Consider the following 21,986-nt stretch of genomic DNA (forward strand, 5'->3'; position numbering starts at 1 on the left):
CAACATGGAAAAATATGTTTTGCCATTGGGATTTTGTTGTGGGGTTGTAGATTCTGCGGTTGGGGAGTACCACTGCTAGAAAACAGTGCAAGAATCAGAAGTAAGTGCAGCTTCTGTTTTGTGCTGTTTTTGAACATGTGCTTGAGCATAACATCATCCATCTGCAGCACTGGCGCAGGCGCACTTTGGTCAGAGGAGAAGAAATGCGCTTAAAGCGATTAAAATAGGAGTACTCCACATATCCTCTGTGATTATCCTTACTCTGATTATTATCTTATTCGCAATATCACAATTGCAATATTATGTTTACATGAGCAGCAGTTTAATCACAGTATTGCCTTAATCGCATTGTAATCGCATTATGAGGGTGCATGTAAACGTAGCCAGTGAGACTGTTATGACTTAAGTGAATGAAAATAAAAGCATATATACATATTAATATCAGACCTGTAAATTAGGCTTCAATTTCATAATGTTTACATGAATACATGATACTGCTGTTTGATGCCTTTGAATAATTTGCATCATTTTTCTTTTGCTTATAATTTGTTTCTTTGTTCTTTATTTTACTAATGACAATAATAACAGTATTATCTAGAATAATTACTTAAATTTGAAGCAATGTTCACATAATTGCCAAACACTTAAAGGCTACATGCAATTTTAATTGTATTTGTTTATATTTGTCTTTACAAATAAAGGAGTATATTCAATAGCATATAAGTTTTTGCTGTGGTAACGAAACAAAAGGATCATGACATTTGGGTACATGTATGCACTACTGACATTTTGGTACTGTCATAACCCTAGACAGGTCATTAGTTGGATTTTTTGTTTTTAGATATTAATCTCACCCTCAGTAGGAACCACAGATGGCTCTTTGATGGAGGGGGATATTGATCTTTTGTCAACAGCAGCAACCTCAGCGAGGCGTGAGAGTGCACTGAGAGGAGTAGAGGAGTGTTTTGGTCGTTTGGACAGGCCCGATGAAGAGGGTAGAGTTGAAGAAGCTTCTCTCTTGCGGTCCGGAGGCAAAACTGTCGATGCCAGCATTAGTAGAGCAGGGTTTGCTTTCGGCTCACCGCTTTGACTCTTCGCCCGAGGGCAATGAAATCTCCCGGAGGTGGGTGACCTGTGGGACATCATTGTAAAGGCATGTCGGAAACTTTTTATTAGAAATGTGATTGTAGACTTTCCATATTTAGTGCTTAAATTCTTACCTGATGGTCTGGCACTACTTGGGCGCCTGTTGCTTTTTTGGCTTTGGTTGATTCATTGTGACACAGTTTCAAGTTTAAATGATTTAAAACTGTAAAATATATAAATATAATTATATGAGAGGACTTATTATGATATCATCATACTTTTACAGAAGTTGCACTCAGGTAAACAAAAAGTTTAAATTATAAATGAATTAATTCATTATAAAGGACGCTAAAACCAAATGTACGATATATGGCCATAAAGACCTCTTATTTACCTCTGTTAACATGTTATGTGCATTTATGTGACAGATATATCTGATTATTGTATCATACAATATTGGCAGCTAAATTATTGGCAAAGAAAAGACATCAAATATTAGCAGAAAAAATAGACTTATAAATAATGTCTGTCACAGAGACTAACAGTTTAACACATTTTAAGACTTCTAAACAAACTGCTAAATATGACTTTATGTAAACTACCTCAAAGGGTTTACGGCGATGCTACATGATTAGCCGTGTACAGTGTTTCTCTTCTTCTGCTCAATGGGCGATTATTCTTAGCGTGCTGAGCTCCACTGCGCCACCTACAGTGCTGAAGTTCCACTCAGTTGGCATTTAGAGCAGGGGTTTTCTAACTCTACGATGCCAAGGACCCCCAAATATGACGATAGTCTTGCAAGGGACCTCCTTCCTAAAATGAAAAGGCTGCAATATATTTTCACGTGTAAATACCCATTTATTGTGTGTGAGAAGACAACCTCTTTTGAGCAGAATTAAACAATCAGCTTTTGTATCGTCATTATAAGAAATTCTTAAAATATTATCTGGAAAATATTCCATTTGTGTTTGTGTCTTTTTATACCCAATATTAGACTAATGTTAGATCAGACCCCAGTTTAAGAGGACAAGGTTGTGATTTCAAGCTTCTATGACATTTGAGGACATGGAAAATTCATCTCTGTCATTGTATGAGTAATAGTTTAAGATTCTTCAATGCTCCTCACAACTATTTGACTCATTACAACACTGTGAAAGTTAAAAGCACTTGGCATTTAGGACACATTTATCATACAAGTCATGAGTCATGGAAGCCTTATTCATTAACAGCTTTCATATATCTTGTGATAATTTTTTTTATTGCACCATGGTCATCTGGGTCTTAAAGGGAAGGTTCACTGAAAAATTACAATTATCTCATCTTTTTATCACCCTCATGTTATCCCAGATGCGTATGGCTTTCTTTCTTCAGCAGAACACAAATTATGATTTTCAGAAAAATATTTCAGCTCTGTAGGTCCATACAATGCAAGTGAATGGTGACCAGACCTTTTACGTAAAAGTAAATGAACGTTTGCCTGAATCTTGTTTACATGATGGAAAGGTTTAAGTGGGAAAATGTGTATATCTTGTTCATTTATTTAATTATTTTATGGCAATATTGGCCCTTTATCCCTGACTAAGCATCAAAGTGTCTGAAACGATTTGTCTTTTATACCACATATACTACTTGGGGTGATTAGATATATCCATGGGTGGCACTGTTAATATGGAGCCTTTGGGCACTAAAAGGAATAATGTTTCCAAGAATATTCACATAAAGAATGACGTCAGGCATGGAAACAGACATTTCAGTGCCTGCCAGACAAAAGAAAACAGAACTTTCACCCAGAAAGGAACACCACAGAGCACACTGTAAGGTACTCGATAGAAACAACATGTGCTTGTAATCCGACCTCAATGGAGAAAATACACAGTTGTGTCTGGTTGCTGTAAGTATTGTCAAACTCATACACCTTTGACAATTAACTGGCTGCTTTTGACAGTCTTCCAGATATCCTTTGTAAAACATGCATGCCTCTCCTAAAATGTTGTGAGAGGGACAAAATATCACATTTCCAGAAAACTCAAGTGTATACTCAAAACAGATTTGCTGAGTAGAACTTTAAAAGTAGTTCCCCTTTGTTTTCCTATAATCAACTTGCTCACTAGGAATACTTCTTACGGATTTGCCACACAAACTGCCCACTTGTTACATAAAGTATTTTTTTCATGAAACATATTTTGATGATATCAGTGACATGCTTAGTCACTGCTCTAAATGTAAATCAGTATCACAGGGGAAATTTAAAACCTGCAAAAGTATTAGGGGAAAAAACCCTGTTCTACAAAAAGAAAAAAAAAAACATTTCTGATTAGTAAGTAAATAATTTGATTTCACAATTTAAAAAGATAATTTAATATGCTAATCTTGACTCTACCTCACAATTAATTGTTTCAGTGCTGTTAACAAGTCACTGACAAATTTTAATTATCTGTCATGCAAGAGGAGATGACGAATTAACACGGTTTAAGCATATTTTTAGTGGAAGATTAAAACAGCTAAGCCCAATGTTTGGCTTATGCCGACATGATCTTGAGAAATTGAGGATGTGTTTCCACTTAAAAGATTTCTCCTTTCTTTTGACTTCCACTCTGCGGTTTCCCACAAGTCCCACAGCAATCCCACAGGAAGCAGAATGTCTTTCCATCACTTCTTTTGTGTTATTTGAGCTCTTTTTCTCTCTGTTTTTCTTTTTTACAACAAACAGAGGTGTGCATGCAAAGATTAAAAGACAAATGTATATATATTGAAAACCATTCAATTAATACAAGTTCATAAATTCTTGATTAGTGTAAAATGGTACTAAAGATTAACCTTAACAAAAATATGTTTATTGAGTAAAGTGTATAATGATAGTGAAAAAGTAGATGTCATTTGAATATTATTGGAGTAAAATTATTTTTAAAGAAAAGTCTCAAAACATTGGCCAAGGATGTCTCAATGTACCTTCATGTTGATCAGTTTCAGCATTTTATTATATCTCAACTTAATACAGTACTTTCTGATTGACTCTGCTTGTAGATAATCAACAGTGTACATTTTTAGTGTGAAATTTTTAACAAAGTGTTTAGTGTGCCTATTTCACAAATTAATCTCTATGGTCTTTTCCAGCAGTCAATATGTGTCCACTTTGCACGTCAATTGCAACACATCCAATCCTTCCCGCTAATATCAAACAATTTGTTGCAGTTTTACAGTGGTAACATCCTATAGGTCTTTTACCATTGGGGGCCTTTAGCCCCATTGAACACTATTAAATAAAATAATGTTAGTAATCATATTTACTTACACATTACCTGTTAAAAACTCTACAAATAAAATAAAAACCTCTCACTCTGTATGTCTGTGTGTGTGTGAATGTGCACACAAACCCTATTTGAGAGGAAAGTATGCAATTGGTGGGAAAGATGTTAAATTTGAGATAATCTGAAATATTTTTAGGTCAAATTTCATTAATAGGTGTACAAAAAAATGTAAAGCTGTAAAACATCCAATGTCTGAAGATGAAAGGTAGCAACTGTTTTCCACATTCGGATCAAAATGGACTCATTAAGACAATAATACTTGATATTAAGAAGACAATAAAAAATATTTGTTTTAAATTGTTATTTCTAAATAACATTTTCAGATTCTGAATAATAATAATAATAATAATAATAATAATAAAATAAAATAAATAAAATTTAGATTATTTTTGTCCAAATATTCTGTGTATTTACTTGTTTCTTCCACACACAGAAATACCCGGTGGGAATGCTGTGCCGTTTGCAATTAAATCAGTTTCCAAAATAGTTGGAAAGAGAAATATATGCATAGAAATAATCAAAGGATCCGGAATGACAAGCTCGCTGCCACTTTGACACAGCAGTTGCCTTCCACGTGGACCAAAATTAGGCGTGACCATGACCATTGTAGCAGGTGTTTTCAACTCGTAAACTGATTTGCAACAACTGGGAGGACTGAGCAAACTTTTTCTGAGAGACAGATGGCGCCGTTCATTCCTTTCCTAAATATGTGCGACACAGCAATTTATGATTGTCATAGACGTTTACAGATAGTCCACAATTAAGTAAATGGATGTAAATGAGCTCTGATAACAGACTATAGTCATACCGCAAGTTTATTTTGGGAGACTGACACACAATTTTGAGACTTTGTCTAGATTAATATCATTTCAGAAATAGCTGGTGCATGTGTCTTGTGCATATAATTTGACCAATATTCAGTTAATTTCACACTTTTACTAGGATGATAATAATATATATTTTTAAAAATCCCCAAAAGTGTTCACCAGTTGCGTCTATTTCTGGCCTCCCTGGTTTCCCGCCTGGCGGACGTCAGCATAAAGTTATTTTCATGAATGGAGGGGGCGGTCACGAGGAATCGGTGACGTCAGTGCTTGCGGAAGTAGCGAGTGGAATGTAGATACAATGTTGTTGTTTTGTAGTTAATTTAGTTCAGCGAAACATTTCGCTTCGATTGCAGGACGCGTATTCCGACCAAGACAAGGCTCAACCTGTTGATTCCCGGGCACTTCTCCGCTAGCTGCGCTCTCCCGACTGAAATTCCGCGTTCACACAAGGTAAAGTGTACGAGCTTTTCTGGGAGATGTTTTGAAATTCCTTTTGAAATTGCTGATGTTCACACGATGACGGAGGATAAGGTTTCAGCCTATCCGTCATATTTACCCAGTCGACCCAAGTGTAGCTTAAAATATTTTTTTTTTCTTTAAAACAGCAAAAGTTGAATAAGAAACTACAATTAATATAGAAAAGAAACATGCGCAGACATGTAAACGGTGAAACGTTTGATTGTAAAAACAAAAATGTGTCAGTCTCGTAGACACGTGTTGCAACTTGACAACAGGATTACGCCTACAAATAGCTACCGCTTCTTATTTTCTGCTTTTTATTTAAACGGCAAGACATCTCAACGAAAGTCTTAAATTGGAAGTTTGTTATATTTGTTCAATTTTAAAACGAATTTATATTTCGACACAAGGACATAACAAGTCCTGTGCATTTGGGGATTCTGGGACAAATGGCACCTGTGTGGGTCGACCAGGTAGATGAAGAGATAACATCAAGAGGTCTCACGAGCCGCGCGGAACGATTCCGTTTTCTCGTGCTCTTTATTCAACACGAGGATTCAAGAATAGGGTGACGTTATGTCAGATCCTCAGTGCATGGCGCCATGAGCGCGCACTGTGTGCGGAATATTACTTTTAGGATTGAAGTAGCTCTTGCGCTGTAACTGCCTTTATAGCTGCGTGGGAGATGTGTGTTATCATAGTGCATTACAAAAGCGCATGCTTATCGAATAAATAATATATTATAACATTGCAGCGTATAGGTCAAAGGCTCTTTCTCCAAGTCTGCCAGACACAAGGCCAGTTAAGAAGACCTGATCATCATAATTTAGAAATAGAATAGAGAAGAGCACCCACAAACAACAACAACATGAAATCTATATCTCTTTCTCATGCTTATGTGTGGGTGACTGGAAATATTTAAGTACCAATGATTCTGTCTACTTTATTCTGGCAGATTAACACTAGAGCTACGCCCTCACAGGAAAAAATTGGAAAATGTGATTCATTTCCACAATGGATGATAAAATAGCTGTCCTGAACCAATTTAAAGTGATAAAAACAAATTAAAGTCAGTCCCTTTTGTGAAATTGGAGGACTGCATTTTAATCCTGTGCTCAATGGAGTATGCATAGGACTATATTTGGTGTGACGCCACATGACCATTTAAGGAGAATATAAAAAGACCATTGTTCACTTGTGAGGGACTGCTTTGGTCAACTCTGATGATTTGGCTTTGTGTTTTCAGAGTCAGCAGAAGATCAAATGTTGACACTGAACTGCTAGATCAGCACCAGGCATTACCCTGGAAGCGCCCTATGTGCGGAGCTAAGGGGATACTGTATTGGTTGGAATGCTTGTCGTTGCACTGAATCTGAGATGCAACTGCTCAACCAGTTGCTGGGGGCCAGATTAAATTGGGCTTCCATATGTTCCATCGATTTAAGGGTATACTGTGAAGAACAGCACAGAGAGAGAATAGCACAGAGTCTTCAGAATGAGAAGTGTAATGTCGTGACCTTTGTCCCATGTTGTGTGGAAAATCTTGGAGGAGGGCAACCTTGCAATGTTTCCTTTTTCAAACTGTATGTGGGATTGTGTGATCTCCTCGGAGGGGTGGTCTGACTCAGAGTTGCTGAGGTATTGGTGATGGCCTCCCACAAGTAGTACGTTGTCTGCTTGCTGGATTTAGAAACCCAGGGGAAGTACTGCACTGTCATGAGACACATGTGGGATGGTCAGTAGAAGGGGCAGACATTTGTGTCCTGTCACTAAGCAATGCTCTGTGAGTAAACAGTTCCTGATGTTGGTGTTATACTGACTCACATGATGCCAAAATTGAGTTTGAGTTACTTTTGACCTGGTTTCCTATGTGTATTGCTGTATTATCAAGTACCTCACACCTCTAATGATAGCGTAATCCAAAATTAGTGGTGAAAAAAATGCTGTGGTTTAACTGGTGCATTCAGAGAAGCAGAACAGACTTGTACAGTACTCTTTGTGGTTAAGGCATTGGGTTTTGAAAGTGAATGAGACAGCGGTAGTTTGTGATTCAATGACTCAAAACGAAACACAGGGGAACTCCAAACCCAATTCACAACGACAAGTGTGTCTGTTGCTTTCTGTTTGAGCGTCATGTCTTGACCTAGGAATTGACATTTTCACCAGTCATCATGAATCCAATCTGGTCTCATAATAAAGTTACATTAATGTACCTACATTTTTGTGAATTTTTTCTTGGCTTGCTGTACACAAGCAGTTTCCTGGTGAAATGAACCCTAGACGTGCAACAACAAAGATAACTTTTAATTCACTTTCATAAATATTAAAAATAAAAGGGCAGATGATCAGTTTATAATCACTTTTCACCATGCTCCTCACACAATGCTATATAATCAAAACACTTTTACTCTAGTGCATAACTTGTTAGGTGATTCATTTTAATGTGTCCATTAGGCTACATATCCAAGGACATTTACAAGTTTGCACAGGTGCCATCAAATTGTGTGTTAGCTCAACTGATGGAGTGTTCAACTTGCAGTGCAATGACCTGGGTACGAGTCCTGAAGAGCTCGCAAGTCGACAATTGAGCCGGAAGTGTCATAGACGCACCACAAAATTATGTGGTTGCATTTTTCATCTCAAATTTGCTTTTATGATACTATTGATTAGCCTATGTTTAAGGTTTAGGCCTAGCCTAGGTTTTGTTTTATGTTTTTAGGTTTTGTTGATTTAAAACTCGATGGAGCGTTAACCTTAAAAACCTCATCTGTTTTGGAGAACATTTAACTTGCTTTTAGTGCCACTCAGTAGACATTTCACCATGGAACTTCTGCGATATGTGTAATAAACCACTTAATGTCAGTGTAAGGGGGTTAAGATGGGCAAGATGGAGGCGAGAACCGGCTTAAAAATATAAATAATATTTTATTAAATAAAAAGACACACACAAACACATACAGGGCAGCTGCCTGTAATTCTCTCTCTTTGTCCCACTGCAGACTCTAGTTGGCCTTTATCCCTCTCTGAGGCTTGATTAGCCTGATTAGGGGCCGGGTGTGTAGCATCAGGACCCGGACCCGCCCTCCACCCTGTCACAGTCAGTTTGCAATGTAATTTGAGTTCAGGCTGCATGAAAGTCTTATTGATTTGAATTTAAAGAAATGCTGGTTTGCTGTTTTGCTCCCAGAAATATTGTGATTAAATAGTTTGATCATGCCAGAGAAGATAATGTGTGACACTTAAGAAGTAGAAGAATAGGGTATGTTGGAAAAGAAAGAGGCAGTAGGGGATGTTCTGGACCACAAAGCTGCACCCTGCCCTTTTCCTGCTGCCCATTCACCAGTTTCTGGATAAGAGAGGAGTGAACTCACCACACTGTGGTCAGATCTGTGGAAGAGCTGTCTGGTACTTGTTTCTCAAGAGCTAATTTGAGTTACTGGATGTTTACGTCTACGATTGCGTTGCACAAATCCTCATGTCTGTCCAGTTTGTTGAAGAACTTTAGTTAGCCATACATGTTTAATCGCTTAAGGGCGGTGTTTGAAGAGCTGATTTTATGTCAGATATGTGTTAAATATGAGTGGTGTGGGTTTTAAGTTGGTGCCTCACTTTTTCCACAGGTATTATACTTGTTGCTCTTCTTTACTTATTAACCCATTGCACTGGCTTCCCTTTTACACATACTTGCCGGGTTTGTCTTTGGTTTGTGCATACTTGACATTTTTTCGAATTCCTGATTTGGAAAGGAGATTTGCTCTTATAGCTACCTCTCCGCCCAATCCGCATAAAGTTCCGGCGGTCCCGCCAACTGTTCCCAAGGTTCCACATACTTTTTCCTTCAGCCCGCGAAACAACAGGATTTTCCAGGAAACGTCAGTTCAGGAGGGTGTGATTCCCTGTCGATGGTCCTCGCTCTTACCAGTAAACAGCATGACTCACGGCTCTGCTATGGTCTCCATTTCCTTTACATAATATCCCTGTGAAAGCACTTCTGCACTGTGAAATAGAGTGGGCTGGATCCAAATGAAACTGAGCTCTCCACCTCTCTGGGAAAAACATAGCCAAGTGTCTGAGCAAAGGCTTCTCCAGCTCACTCACACAGGAACGTAGAAGCTTGCTGTGAAGTGGGAAAGCACGTCTGTTAGTTGCTTAGCCCAAACTGTGTAACTAGTGGAGGAAAAGAGGAAAGCAAATGGCAAGGACAAGCCAGCTCTCAATTAATCATGGGAACAAAAGCACACATAGTTTTGAAGTGTTTTCTGGCTTATACTAAGGCCTACATTCAATAACATTCATAAGTGGTCAAAACAAGAGAATAACAAATTTAACACATGGAAACGGTGGCGTCAAATTCCAGAAGAGGGGAGGTACTAAATGGGTTCTTTTGCAAAATCTCAAGGCTCAAATATGCAGTACCAAGCCATATTACTCAGGGAGCCTAGAAAGAACGTCATCCCTGTAACAGCCAAATGATGCAATACTTAGCAAACATTATTTGGATGGGCCAGAGGTTTAGTAATGATCTGCTTCATTTGGTTTATTGAGATAAGATGTCATGTAAGTAATTACTTGACCCATAAGTAATGTGATGCTGAGACTTTTTGTAATTTACATCATGGTTTGTAATATATGGAAAATGTTGTGATATTTAGCAGAACACCTTGATAATATCTTTCCATTTTAACTGAGATGTTGCCAAATCATGACCAACACGTGCTTGTTTATATAGAGCGGACACTACAGAATTGCTGATGCGTTCTTGTAGGAACTTTATAACAGGGCTCAAGCTCATTAAGCAGATGCTTAAATCCTGTTTTCTATATGACGGAGTATGGTCACATTTCTGCAGCAATAAATCCTCCTATGTTGTTTATCACTTTAGCTCTGTCTGAACTGACTGTGAAAGAACGCAAGTGTTATTTCCTGCTTTCATGACAAGGTAAACCCATTTAAAATAATGCAAAAATGTCTGACGGAAGAAGGCACTTGTCAGTAACTTGGCAGAAAGGGGTCATTGTCAGGGTACAGGTACATTCGGTAGCAACATGGCGAGTTCCCGTGTGATCATGTTGCAATTGAATCTGCCCTGCGAATACTAAAATGTTGTTGTCTATGTTGCTACTTGGTTTGGCACCATGACCAACATCCCCATGATCCCACCATGTATAAACAGCTTCACCTTGTGATTTACTGAATATTTTCAGTTCTGCTTGTGCTTGCGTATTCCATATAGCAATCAAATCAGGGATGCTGTTGTGTATATAAATCTGTGTTCTGTGTTAGATATTAAATAATGAGACGACTCAACCACAGTAAGCTGCCTCAGCATTGTTGTTGTTTATACTTAGCTTGACTAACAGAAGAAATGTGGATGTTGGGACTTCCAAATCTGTCCCTTCCATCCATTTTATGAGGTAACTGTTCAGTACATATTTTAAACTATGTTGAATGACTTCACCACAGTGCATTCACAAGCAGATTTATCCATTATGTCTTTTCCAACCAAAATGCTACGCTTGCAGGAAAAAAGGGTAACTGGCCAATAACCTTTTTAGCAGTAGTTAATTCCAGTCAGTCAAAATAAGGACATAAACACAGACATGTTTTTACCACATTTTTGTATTCTCTATTTACTTACTGGCTTAGATTTTTTTTAAAGTTTTAATCTTCATATATATATTTTTCTTTGCATTATCACCAAGTATGTTTGAGTAGTAGACTAGATTACATTTAATCTAATGTACAACATTTATGTACATGCACCACTGGATAATAATTTCATTTTTGGTGTTATTTTTCTGAAAGTCATGAAAATCCCCACCATTGTGTCATTTCAAATTCTGTATTCCTTGGTGGAAATTTGTCTGGCTAAGGCATACTTTCATTTTTGTATCCTAAATACACACTTTTCACACACAATTTTCACGCTTTTTGCATAATTTGGCAAAATTACATCTTGATTGGAAAATACACCCAATACAAATACTCTGCCCATAAATGACATTTAACTCTGTACTTTGTTTTCTTCAAACATCACTTTTTTTTTTTTTTTTTTTCACAAATTAATTTACCAAAATAAATGAAGGCATTATACATTTTTTCTAGTCAATTTGATGAGGTCTTTGTATAACAAAAAGTTGAAATCTGTGTGTTTTAATAAAAATCAACCCATAGGATATGAAAGAGCCAGAAACACCCATTAAATTGTGTATGCATCTTATCAATTTGTTTAGTCGTCTGTACACATTTGTATATTTATTTTTTAATTTTTAATTTTAAGCTAGATACATGCATTTATAGCTTTAATGTGGTTACTGTAAATATACTGTAATAAGTAGAACTAAATATAAAGTGGAGGGAATCTGCTAATATTTAGATTATTGTAGTCATGGAGTAAGAACATCATGCATAGTATTAAATATGCATGATGTTCTTGAAAGTGGGGCCCCTTGCTTTTCTCAAACTCAGTATGTGTGTGGAATGTTACTTGGTTATCCAAACTTAACGCACTCTCTGTGTTCCTTCACAGGGCCATTATCTGGCTGTAATATGGATACATTTTTGGCTTTCCTGGCCTATCCATGATACAAGGTCTAGTGTTCTTATGGCCTATCAAATGTTTAGCAACAAAGGTGCTGTCTCTGTATATAAATTGTGTCCAGGAAACTATGAAAACATGGCTCTGGCCTTGAGACATTTGGGCTTTTCCTCTCTGTGAGGACTGAGCAGGAAAGAGGGGCCCCTGTCAGTTCACCCCAGTTCTTAGTGCACTTAGAGAAGGGGACCATGTGCTAAAGGAATTTCAAGGAAGTGCTTGTGTGAAAGAGCTGAAAGGCTGGAGGCCCCATGAATGGAGTGGGAAGCATTTTTTAAAAAAAATCTTGATTCCTCGGGCCTCCCTGGAAAGAAAAGCAGGGTCTCCTCTGTCACAGCCATTTTAAAAGCAGGCACGCTGAGCCAACTTGCTGTCTAGGAAATTTCTTCTTGTCAGAGCTGGCCTTGTGTTATTCGTGACACAGTTTTAGATGTTTACACATGAAGACAAAATTGAGAGAGTGTGTTGTGTGATGGCAGAAAAAATACAAATGATTCTGTTCATTCTTTAAAAAGTACATTGCTCAAAGAAATCATATATGCTTGCTCAATTTCACTTACCTTTTAACTGTACTCTTTAAACATGAATATACATTGCACTGTTTCCTTACTGCCAGTTTGACTAAAACAAAAGTAGTCGAGGGGCCATAATGTAGCCCTCACATCAAGGGCCAGATGGAATGAATCAAGTCTTGAGTACTGTTTTTTTTTTTCATAGTGGTATTTGGTTTCAACTGCTCAGTTCATACCTAATCTATACTTTATTGTCCCATCATAACTGAAATATTTAAACCAACAACTGATGCATGTCCGGTGTGGTTTACTAAGACCAAATCAAAAGAATGACTAAGAATATACCGATCATGCCAAAGGCAGTGAATCTGCTCACCAGTCAAAGATCCTTAATGTAACCATTTCCATAGAATTCCCACTAAGACTGTGATCACTTAAAATGGTTGATATGCAGATGGTTTAGGGCCAGATGAATTGACTGGATAAATGCAGGAAACTGGGACCATCTGTACAAGATGTGTGCTCCTAATGGAATGCATCTCTCATCCTGGAATAAAATATGAATATTCCAAAGTAACAGTCATGCTCAAGCATAGTTGCAGGTGAAAGCGTAGGTCACACTGGGCATTCCGCAAGTATTTTCCTTTTGTAATGAGTTGTTGTTTCCATTCAAAATTGTGTCACTGGCAACTGAAGTTTTGTGTCAGCATACTGTGCTAAATATAACAAGCACAGTTAAATAAGGACATGAAAGGAGCCAGGAAAGCCTCGTGTAACAGTACCCAGTCTTTCAGCCACAGTTCTAAACCTGATAAAGAACATTGTCTAAAAGTTCAAATATATCAGTGGCTGTATAAGGGAAACTATTCCCATGTGACAGACTGCCTCCTGGAATGTTCCATTTACTGAACTGCAAAGAACAGGCTTTACTTGCTTCACACTCAACATTACGTTCTAAAAAGGCTGTGTGTGTGGTCTAAGCTACTTCTTGGTATATAATGGTAAGATAGATAGATAGATAATTAAGGTTATATTGTTTCAACTAGTCTTGCAGGGTGCTCTACTTGAGTTCTTTGATGGTTTTAAGAAGGCCCCCACTGTGTGGCGAAGTTATGAATGAAGCTTGTTTATTTATTTATTTATTTATTTTTTTTTTTTTTTTTTTTTTTTTTTTAGTCATTATGTGACGTGCTCTCCATGGCAGCAGTCTTGAACGGTTAACGCATTCTGACGCTGACTGAAACTGGACACGGGAGTGCGTGTGCTACTCACTGCTTTTTCTATTTTTCTAATTTTGTAATGGCGGGAGTCTCGAGGCCATGAGCTCGAACATTCAGAATGGCCTTTTTAAAAATAGCTTTGCACTAACGGCTAAGAAGAGAGATCAGGAAATCATCATGCCGGACGGGCAGCTTCTATTATTGCACTCTAACGGGCTAGTGAGCCACAGCATGAGAACGAGAGATCAGCAAGTAATCAGGGTAACCCTTGTCTTGACAGATAATCTGCAGTGTTGTAAAGACCTCTGGTGGTAGCTTTAGGTAACTTCATTTAACTCAGCAGTTTTTCTTATAGGCTATTTTTATCTGAGAGTCAGGTAGAGTGTTCGTCGATTTTAAATGTATTCCTTGTAGGTGTGATATGTGTTAATTTTCTTTCTGTCATTTTCTTTTAGACAGATTTTTGAGGAGCTCTGACTAGCGGCTTGTATGCAGGGCATGACGACTCATTTTAAAGCAGGCAAAGCTTTAAAGGTAAGACCATGTCCATGATGTTCATATATGGAATAATCTATATCTTTAAAGGACATGATCTAAAACTATCATGATCTAGATAACTATTATCATACAAACAAACATTAGCAAAACACAAACTGAAAAGAATAGTTTCTTTCCACAGGCATTCTAACTAACCCGGAATGACTGGTCCTACAAACCTATTCTACAAATATTGAACATAGATAGCACAATATTTCTGCAGTAGTCATCTCTCTATTTAAACAGTAAAATCTACTTTAATAATGCCACACAATTCACTTCAATTACTTCACAGTTTTTGCACCTACACCAACTGATTTGTTCACTATTGTTTGGCTGTGTTTATATTATTTCTATATTTATTGTTCCTTATGTTTATTTATTGTTTGTGTGTCACTCCTGTAATGTGAATTGTATGTTTTTAAATTATATAATACCACCAAGTTTGTGTGATAATAAATATTGAGTTTTTTTCTCTCTTGATTTGTAGAAACAACAACAAAAATACTTTTAATTCATATCTCAGGTCTTTAGGGACCCCGGACCTCATCCCTCCCCATGTACCTCATCTGTTTTTAGGAGTTGTGCCGGTGCCCACACTTCTGTATTCCTCAAACTTTCTTTTATAAATAGTTTAGCACAAAAAACAAAACAAAACAAAAACAAAGGCCACAGTTGCAAATAAAAAAGTAAAATTTATATTCGGGGTGTCCAGCAAAGCCATTATCTGTTCATATGACAAAATTATCTGTCTCTGTATTCAGATCGAAATGGGTGTGGACTGGGCATAAACCAGAAGTGCTAAATAAACTAAATGAAATGCCCATTTTTAAGTGTTACTTTTACATTTGTAGTTTCTATTAATAAAATGTGCCTTGTATATGCCTTTTCATAATAATAGTCTAATAATAATTATTATTATTATACAATAATAAATAAATAAATATATATTATAATTTTTTTTCTTTCCAGATGAAGCTGAATTTGTAGGCTACATTAACTATGGAATATGTTGTGGTTTCTCTTGGTATTTCAGATATTAATATCTGCATGAAACAGAACTTTGTCTGTGCATGTGTAACAACATTATTCTGGAGGCAAAAGGTGTCAAGCAAAATGTGAAATGTCAAGCACACATTTAGCAGTGAATAATAAATACAAATTAAAACATGAAAATAAAATCAATATAGTCACAAACAGGTGAAAGTCCCGTAAGGCTATCAGGAATTTTTACGATAGGACAGCATTATTTATTTTAATATTAATAATGTTACATTTATATAGTGCCTTACCAGAGTTCAAGAACACTTAACATTTTCAAATTCAGCACGGTTTAAATAATAATAAAAAAAAAGACAGCATGTTTCAGTTTCTTATGCTCTATCATATCCTTTACACACACTACAAATGCTTTATTTTCATGCAGTGTGTCCAATAGTGTCCATCTGCAGAACATTGTGTTTAGTGTATAAATGGCTGTGAACTCTCAAATGACCATTTTCACCATTGGAGCTCAGAGATTTCAGCTCACGAGTTGCGGGAAGTTTGATATAACAAACCCTTCACAAGCAGGAAGAAATTATTTCAAAATAAAAGTCCTGCGACAAGCTCTCTTCCAACTGGATGTGTGAAATTGAAGACATTACGACAGAAAAATATTACTTCTTTGTATAAAAGTGTAATATTCAAAGTAGTCGCAATAATACTCATAATAATAATAATAATATAATATTAAATGGTTATATTATTAATATTATTATCTGTAAGCAATATCATATAAGCAAGTGTTCTGAATATCAGCATGTTGTGATTCAGCCATGGCAGCCTTTTGCCTCAGGTAATCAGATTGTTTTCAATAATACTGTAAAGCTCTGTCTGTTTGTTTGTTTGTTTTTTTTTTATACCAAAAATAATATAATGTATAATATAATTAATTGTAAAATAATATATTTTATAATTAATATTTATTGTTGAAATATTATTATTGGCTCTTTTTTTTAAATAATAAAATAATTAATTATATAATAATTATAATTATTATATTTATATTTGGTTAAAGATGTACAGTATGTATGTGATTTAAACACAATTTGATCATAATATTTAATTAAATCATTTAACTTGGAATCCGGAAAAATTCAAAAAGAAAAAGAAAATTAATTGACTAAAAGAACTGCATAAAGTCTTATAGATACAAATTATGCCATGTAATTTCATCAGTTACATCAGTTTTATTTTTCCATTTTTTTTAATTTGTTGCCCAAGTATTGAGTTAGTATTGATACAGAGGTACCAGGGCTGGTATCATACCGAAGTCAAAAGTTTGGTGTCAGAGTAACCCTATTATGGAGCATGTTAACTTTTTTTGGAATAAAAAAATTAACCAGTTAATCAGTGGTGTGGTCAACTTTAAGAGATGGATAGATGAGCTCCGATGTGAAATCATCACTTCAGATCAGGAATTTAACATTGTGCTCAGGTTTAGGTTATAAATAAATACATGGGAATCACGTGTGAATTGTGTGATACATTAACAAAGACATTTCAAGAAGTGGGACGTGTATATGATCATGGTTTAATAATATAATAATAATATAGTTATAATAATGTTACACTTGATAAGCTCCAGACGCACATAATTAACAGAGACCGCGCCCATCCAAATGTGTATAGGGTCATTAGAGACCCTAGGTGTGTAATACTGTTTTTTTTTTTGTTTTTTTACCTTTTGCACTTCAATAAATCTTATTCTTATGATTATTTCAGATCTATAAAAATATACTATCACAGGATATATATTTCTTTGTTTATTACAAGAGTAATAATATATTCATACAAGTGACTACTATATCACATTGATTTTCTGTTTGATTTTACACTTACTATACTTGATTTACATTTAACATTGCTATTTGATGAAGAACCAACATGGGAGTTAACTATAGCAAGTGTAATATGAACAGGATGAATTGGCTATTGTCTTTTGGTTGTACTGTTGAATTTATGTAAGTTATGCATCTATTTAGACCCAGTAAGTGCCTGAGAAATGTGCCGGGTCTCTAAAGACTCGAGTATGTTCAGTTAAAGTGTTTCGTAGACATTCAAGGGTTAATTAATTCCTCTGCGGTCTCATTCCATGGTTCAGGTAAAGAAGGAGGTGGGTGAGAATGCCCCGGCGCTCAGTGATGACGAGCTGGTGGCCATGTCGGTGCGCGATCTCAACCTGCACCTGCGTGGATTGACTAAGGAAGACGTGGTTCGGCTGAAGCAGCGGCGGCGCACGTTAAAGAACCGCGGATATGCCGCCAGCTGCCGCATCAAGCGGGTCACGCAGAAGGAGGAGCTTGAACGGCAAAAGACAGAGCTGCAACAGGAAGTGGACAAGCTGGCCCGTGAAAACGCCAGTATGCGGCTAGAGCTGGACGAGCTTCGTGCCAAGTATGAGGCCCTGCAGTGCTTCGCCCGGACTGTCACCCGTGGGCCTACCGGCAAGGTGGCAACTACCAGCGTCATCACTATTGTCAAGTCTGCCAATCACAGCCCCAGCTCCGCCCCTTTCTCTGCGCCTTCATAATGCTGGTTGACAGTGCCTGCCCAGCTCCCTCTGGTCCAATCTGGCTCTCAACCTAGACTGGTCCATTGGTTGCAACCTGACCCACACTGAGAGGTAGCTCAGTGATCAGTCTCAGAGGAGTCAGTGGTGGTATTAATCTGCGAGATTACAGCAAACTGCGTCCATTTTGTTTTTCCTATGTTTGTTTTACACACTCACAGAACACACACACATTCAAAAACATGTACTTTATATTGTCTGTGCACTGTTTTATAAACTCCCGGCACCGGCAGGGTACATTGGCCGTTCTTTCCATGTCATCACAGGCTGAGACTTAGCAGAGATAAGCACATGTTAAAGTGTTTGAGAGTACTTGTTTTAATCTGCCATGGCAGCACTGGTCCGACAGCTCTGATGCCTGTGGGATATTGCATAGACATTAGAAACTGAATAAAGTATTATATCATTAGATGACATAATCAATACTTGGAGATTATTGCAAATTTTCCCATTTCATGATGTCATTTTATATCATGGAATATGTTGTCTCATAAATCATTACTTTAAAATGATATCAGAGATTGTGTAAGACTGGAGTGGTAAAATGCAACATTTTGATTCTGGTTTAAACCAGGTGTGATTCACACAGTCCAATGTTTATAATGATGTTATCTACATCAAGGACCAATCCTTATCCTGAAGCATTGATTACTGATAAAAACAAAGAAAATTAACCATTGGGAAATTAGCCAAGCCTCTCATAGTCAGCAGTTTAAACATATTAAAACAGCACTTATTTTACTATTGAATTACAGTGTAATACTATGAAGCACTTGTAAAGCAGACTGGCGCATGTAAATATTATAGACTGAAATGGCACCACAGGCACTTCATTGTGTTTTTGTGTTATTTCTTTTATGAGAGATTAGTATAAAGTTTATTATTCTCAAAGTGTAATGTGTTGATGTTAACGTCTAATAAGTGGCCCATCTGTGTTGTCAGTTATCTCAAAGATATACAGTTTTCCCTGAACTTGCTCTATACAACACCATAAAAAATGGTAGGTAATCCATATTGGATATAGTGATAACAGGAGCTGACTTTATAAAAATACAACATCATGCTGTTCAATTATAACCTGTATATTACAGAACTGAGTTACAGCCTTAAGCTTACCAAATAAAGTCAAATTTAAGCTGCCCACTTCTGTCAACTCAGAATTAAGCATTCCTACTGCTAAGTCATGAAAGATGCCACTGCCGGTGTTGGTAACCCTGATTAAATGTACAGTATATACAATGCAAATATTTGATATTTCGACACAGACTCTTGGGTAAGGAGAATCCTGCTGTCCTGATGCAAAATTGTGATGTTCTGAAAACACTTATAGCATAGCATTTATGCTCTGTTGTTTAATTATTCTCTAAATTGGTCCTTTGTAAATTGATGGCTGAAATCAGGATTGTCTCTTACTTAAGTGGCTATGACTGTTCCTCCTCTTGTGAACTCTTCCACTACTGCAGGAAGCATTAGGGGGTATTGTGCTGCTGAGAAGCCCACTGCCAGTTCCAGCTCTCTGGAGTCCTGTTGTGCTCCTAGCACACTTATTTTTATATTTCCATGAGTGTTTTATGTTATTTTGTCCTATCTAGATCTGATGTTCTCCACCATCTCATATTTTATTTGTATCAAGGACATGAAATACCTTCAGAGTGTGACCTTGTTAATTGTCTCTTTAATATCAGTGGTTTATTTAACTGATTCAGTTCAGATCTAGTTCTTTCTTACACTTCTCACCCAAATTTCTAGCCTTAAAACCCATATTGTCATTTTCTCTATGTACATAATCTCTAGTACACTATTAGTTTTAACGGTGAATGTTAGTGTTGACTCATAGAGATGCTTTTGTGGGGTTGTTTTCTGACAGTACATGTTTTTAAAACATGTAACTTCAGTATTTGGCATTGTTTTGGGGTGATTTGGATGGTTAAACTAACTAAACCGTCTATTTCTGAATGTGTCCTTGGCAGTTACACATGAGCTGCAGCTCTTTAAAGATGACCACAGGTTTGGTTGCCATATCCTCTTTTGTTAGACATGTGGGTTTTCAAATGACTGTGTTCAATTTTCCCTTAGACCACAGATGCCTTTAAGAGGAGACACAAATCCCAGAATTTCCCATTTGTCACATTCTGGCCAAATTCTCTGTTCCTCTATGATACCTAATGTGATACAGAATATTAGAATTCTTTGGAATAAATTTTTTCCCTTGAAAGGAATTGCTACATATCACTTGTTTATGGAATAAGAGTGTAAAGTGACAAAGTGACAAAACAGCTCTTTCTGTGCTTTACACTGACATCTGGTGGTGATCTTTATTATTTCTTTTATTTTTCATAATGCTGTGATCAGATGCTGATGACACCAAGATCTGCTATATCTCTTCTTGGACTATTGAGACATTGTTGCTTAGCTATACTGTTCATTTTAGCTGCCACCAAAGCCATAACCTACCTATATGCTTTCATTTCAGTTTATTTAGTTCATCAAATTAATTTACACCCTCTGGTCGTCAGATCAGGGCAATTCCTGTGGACAATTCCTTATTTTGAAACCATGCAGTGCAGTAAACGATTCTCCTAACACAGTTAGATGGTGAAGATGGTCTCTAATCTAAACTAAGTGGGTACTTATCCCTGTAGTTTTATTCTATGTATGCTGTATGTGGCCTTCTAGGATGAATAGGATAAATTATTATATATTTTACACATATCTATTTGTCAAAGTGTATCATTTGTGCTCTATCAGTCCTTAAAAGCTATTTACCATGAATGCACATAGGAATTTTAACCAATGCTCTTTAAAACACACTTGCCCATAAAAATCATAAGAGAAACTCCATGACATATGAAGTATGCTGCTCCAGATTACTACTTTATATTTGTCAATGGAAAGACCTAACTGTATTGGGGGAAATAGTCATGTTAATTGTAGTTCAACATTGTGCCTTTTAACATTCAACTTGTCATCTTTTTAAGTACTGTATGAATGAGTGTGGTTGTTTTGTAAAATCTTATTTTCATGTGCAACCACGTGGAACAGACTTGCCTGTTTGATAGGTCTTGAAGGAGTAATTGTTCTGCTCTAGCCTATATGAAATGGCAATTGTAAATACAGACATGAAAGGCAGCAACATTTAGGCTTTGATTAATGTTATTCATGATTCTCATTAATCTGCTTGTATTACATTGAACTTTGATATTTATTTTTATTTTGTTTTATTTTCATCATATAAATTATTTCATTCTTTTGTTTTCCTTCCATGAACAACCCTCGTGTACAAATGAAATCACACTGTTTTTCTTTTCATTCTGGCTAAATATGAGGTGGTAAATTATTCCTGTACAAAGTCTGCAGTGTTTGTTTTATACTTTTAAAATAAAGCTTTTTCTCATGTTATCTTTGTTTTATTGAGAAATAATGCTTACAAAAGAAACTCTAAAAAAAAAAAGAAACTAAAGAAAACTTTAGTTTCTAAAGAAACTCCCTTTCATCATTTATTTCTTACGAGAACAGATTTCATCAGTAAACAAAACTATTAGCAGTTAGCTAAAATATCAGTATTCAGTTACCCTTTAACATTTGTCTGTAAACAGATGACTAGGTCTAGATATTATACTCCGATTCAAACTTTATTCATGACTTGACTATACTGTATATTACATCACTTTCTTCTCCCGCATCTGTAAGGCAGCAACCACTGGCACAAGACAAAACTCAGACTGATGAGTCGCATGTAATGCCTGCTCCTAACGTTCCTTGGAAGAAGTCAAACATGGCTCCTTAATGGATAAAAGAGGAATCTCAACCTCTTGCATAGATTGTTAAA

At 36.5% G+C, this 21,986-nt stretch overlaps 1 protein-coding gene and 1 pseudogene across 5 annotated transcripts; one reads left to right on the forward strand and one right to left on the reverse strand.

The window, feature by feature from the left end:
- The window catches only part of LOC127648101 (integrator complex subunit 1-like), a 42,942-nt pseudogene extending 41,666 nt beyond the window's left edge, over nucleotides 1-1,276 (reverse strand).
- Nucleotides 1,277-5,509: 4,233 nt separating this feature from the next.
- On the forward strand, nucleotides 5,510-21,531 carry LOC127647642 (transcription factor MafK-like). 5 transcript variants are annotated; one of them, XM_052132009.1, is made up of 3 exons: nucleotides 5,510-5,671; nucleotides 14,463-14,541; nucleotides 17,690-21,531. In XM_052132009.1, exons 2-3 carry the CDS (start codon nucleotides 14,497-14,499, stop codon nucleotides 18,116-18,118), a joined length of 474 nt encoding a protein of 157 aa, XP_051987969.1. In that variant the 5' UTR covers nucleotides 5,510-5,671; nucleotides 14,463-14,496; the 3' UTR covers nucleotides 18,119-21,531. The 5 variants fall into 5 exon arrangements, with proteins under 5 accessions (XP_051987969.1, XP_051987970.1, XP_051987971.1 ...); XM_052132010.1 differs by having other exon boundaries at nucleotides 14,467-14,541; XM_052132011.1 differs by lacking the exon at nucleotides 5,510-5,671 and adding an exon at nucleotides 14,100-14,328.
- The last annotated feature ends 455 nt before the right edge of the window (nucleotides 21,532-21,986 follow it).

Source organism: Xyrauchen texanus, chromosome 8, assembly GCF_025860055.1.
Source record: "Xyrauchen texanus isolate HMW12.3.18 chromosome 8, RBS_HiC_50CHRs, whole genome shotgun sequence".
NCBI classification, from domain to species: domain Eukaryota; kingdom Metazoa; phylum Chordata; class Actinopteri; order Cypriniformes; family Catostomidae; genus Xyrauchen; species Xyrauchen texanus.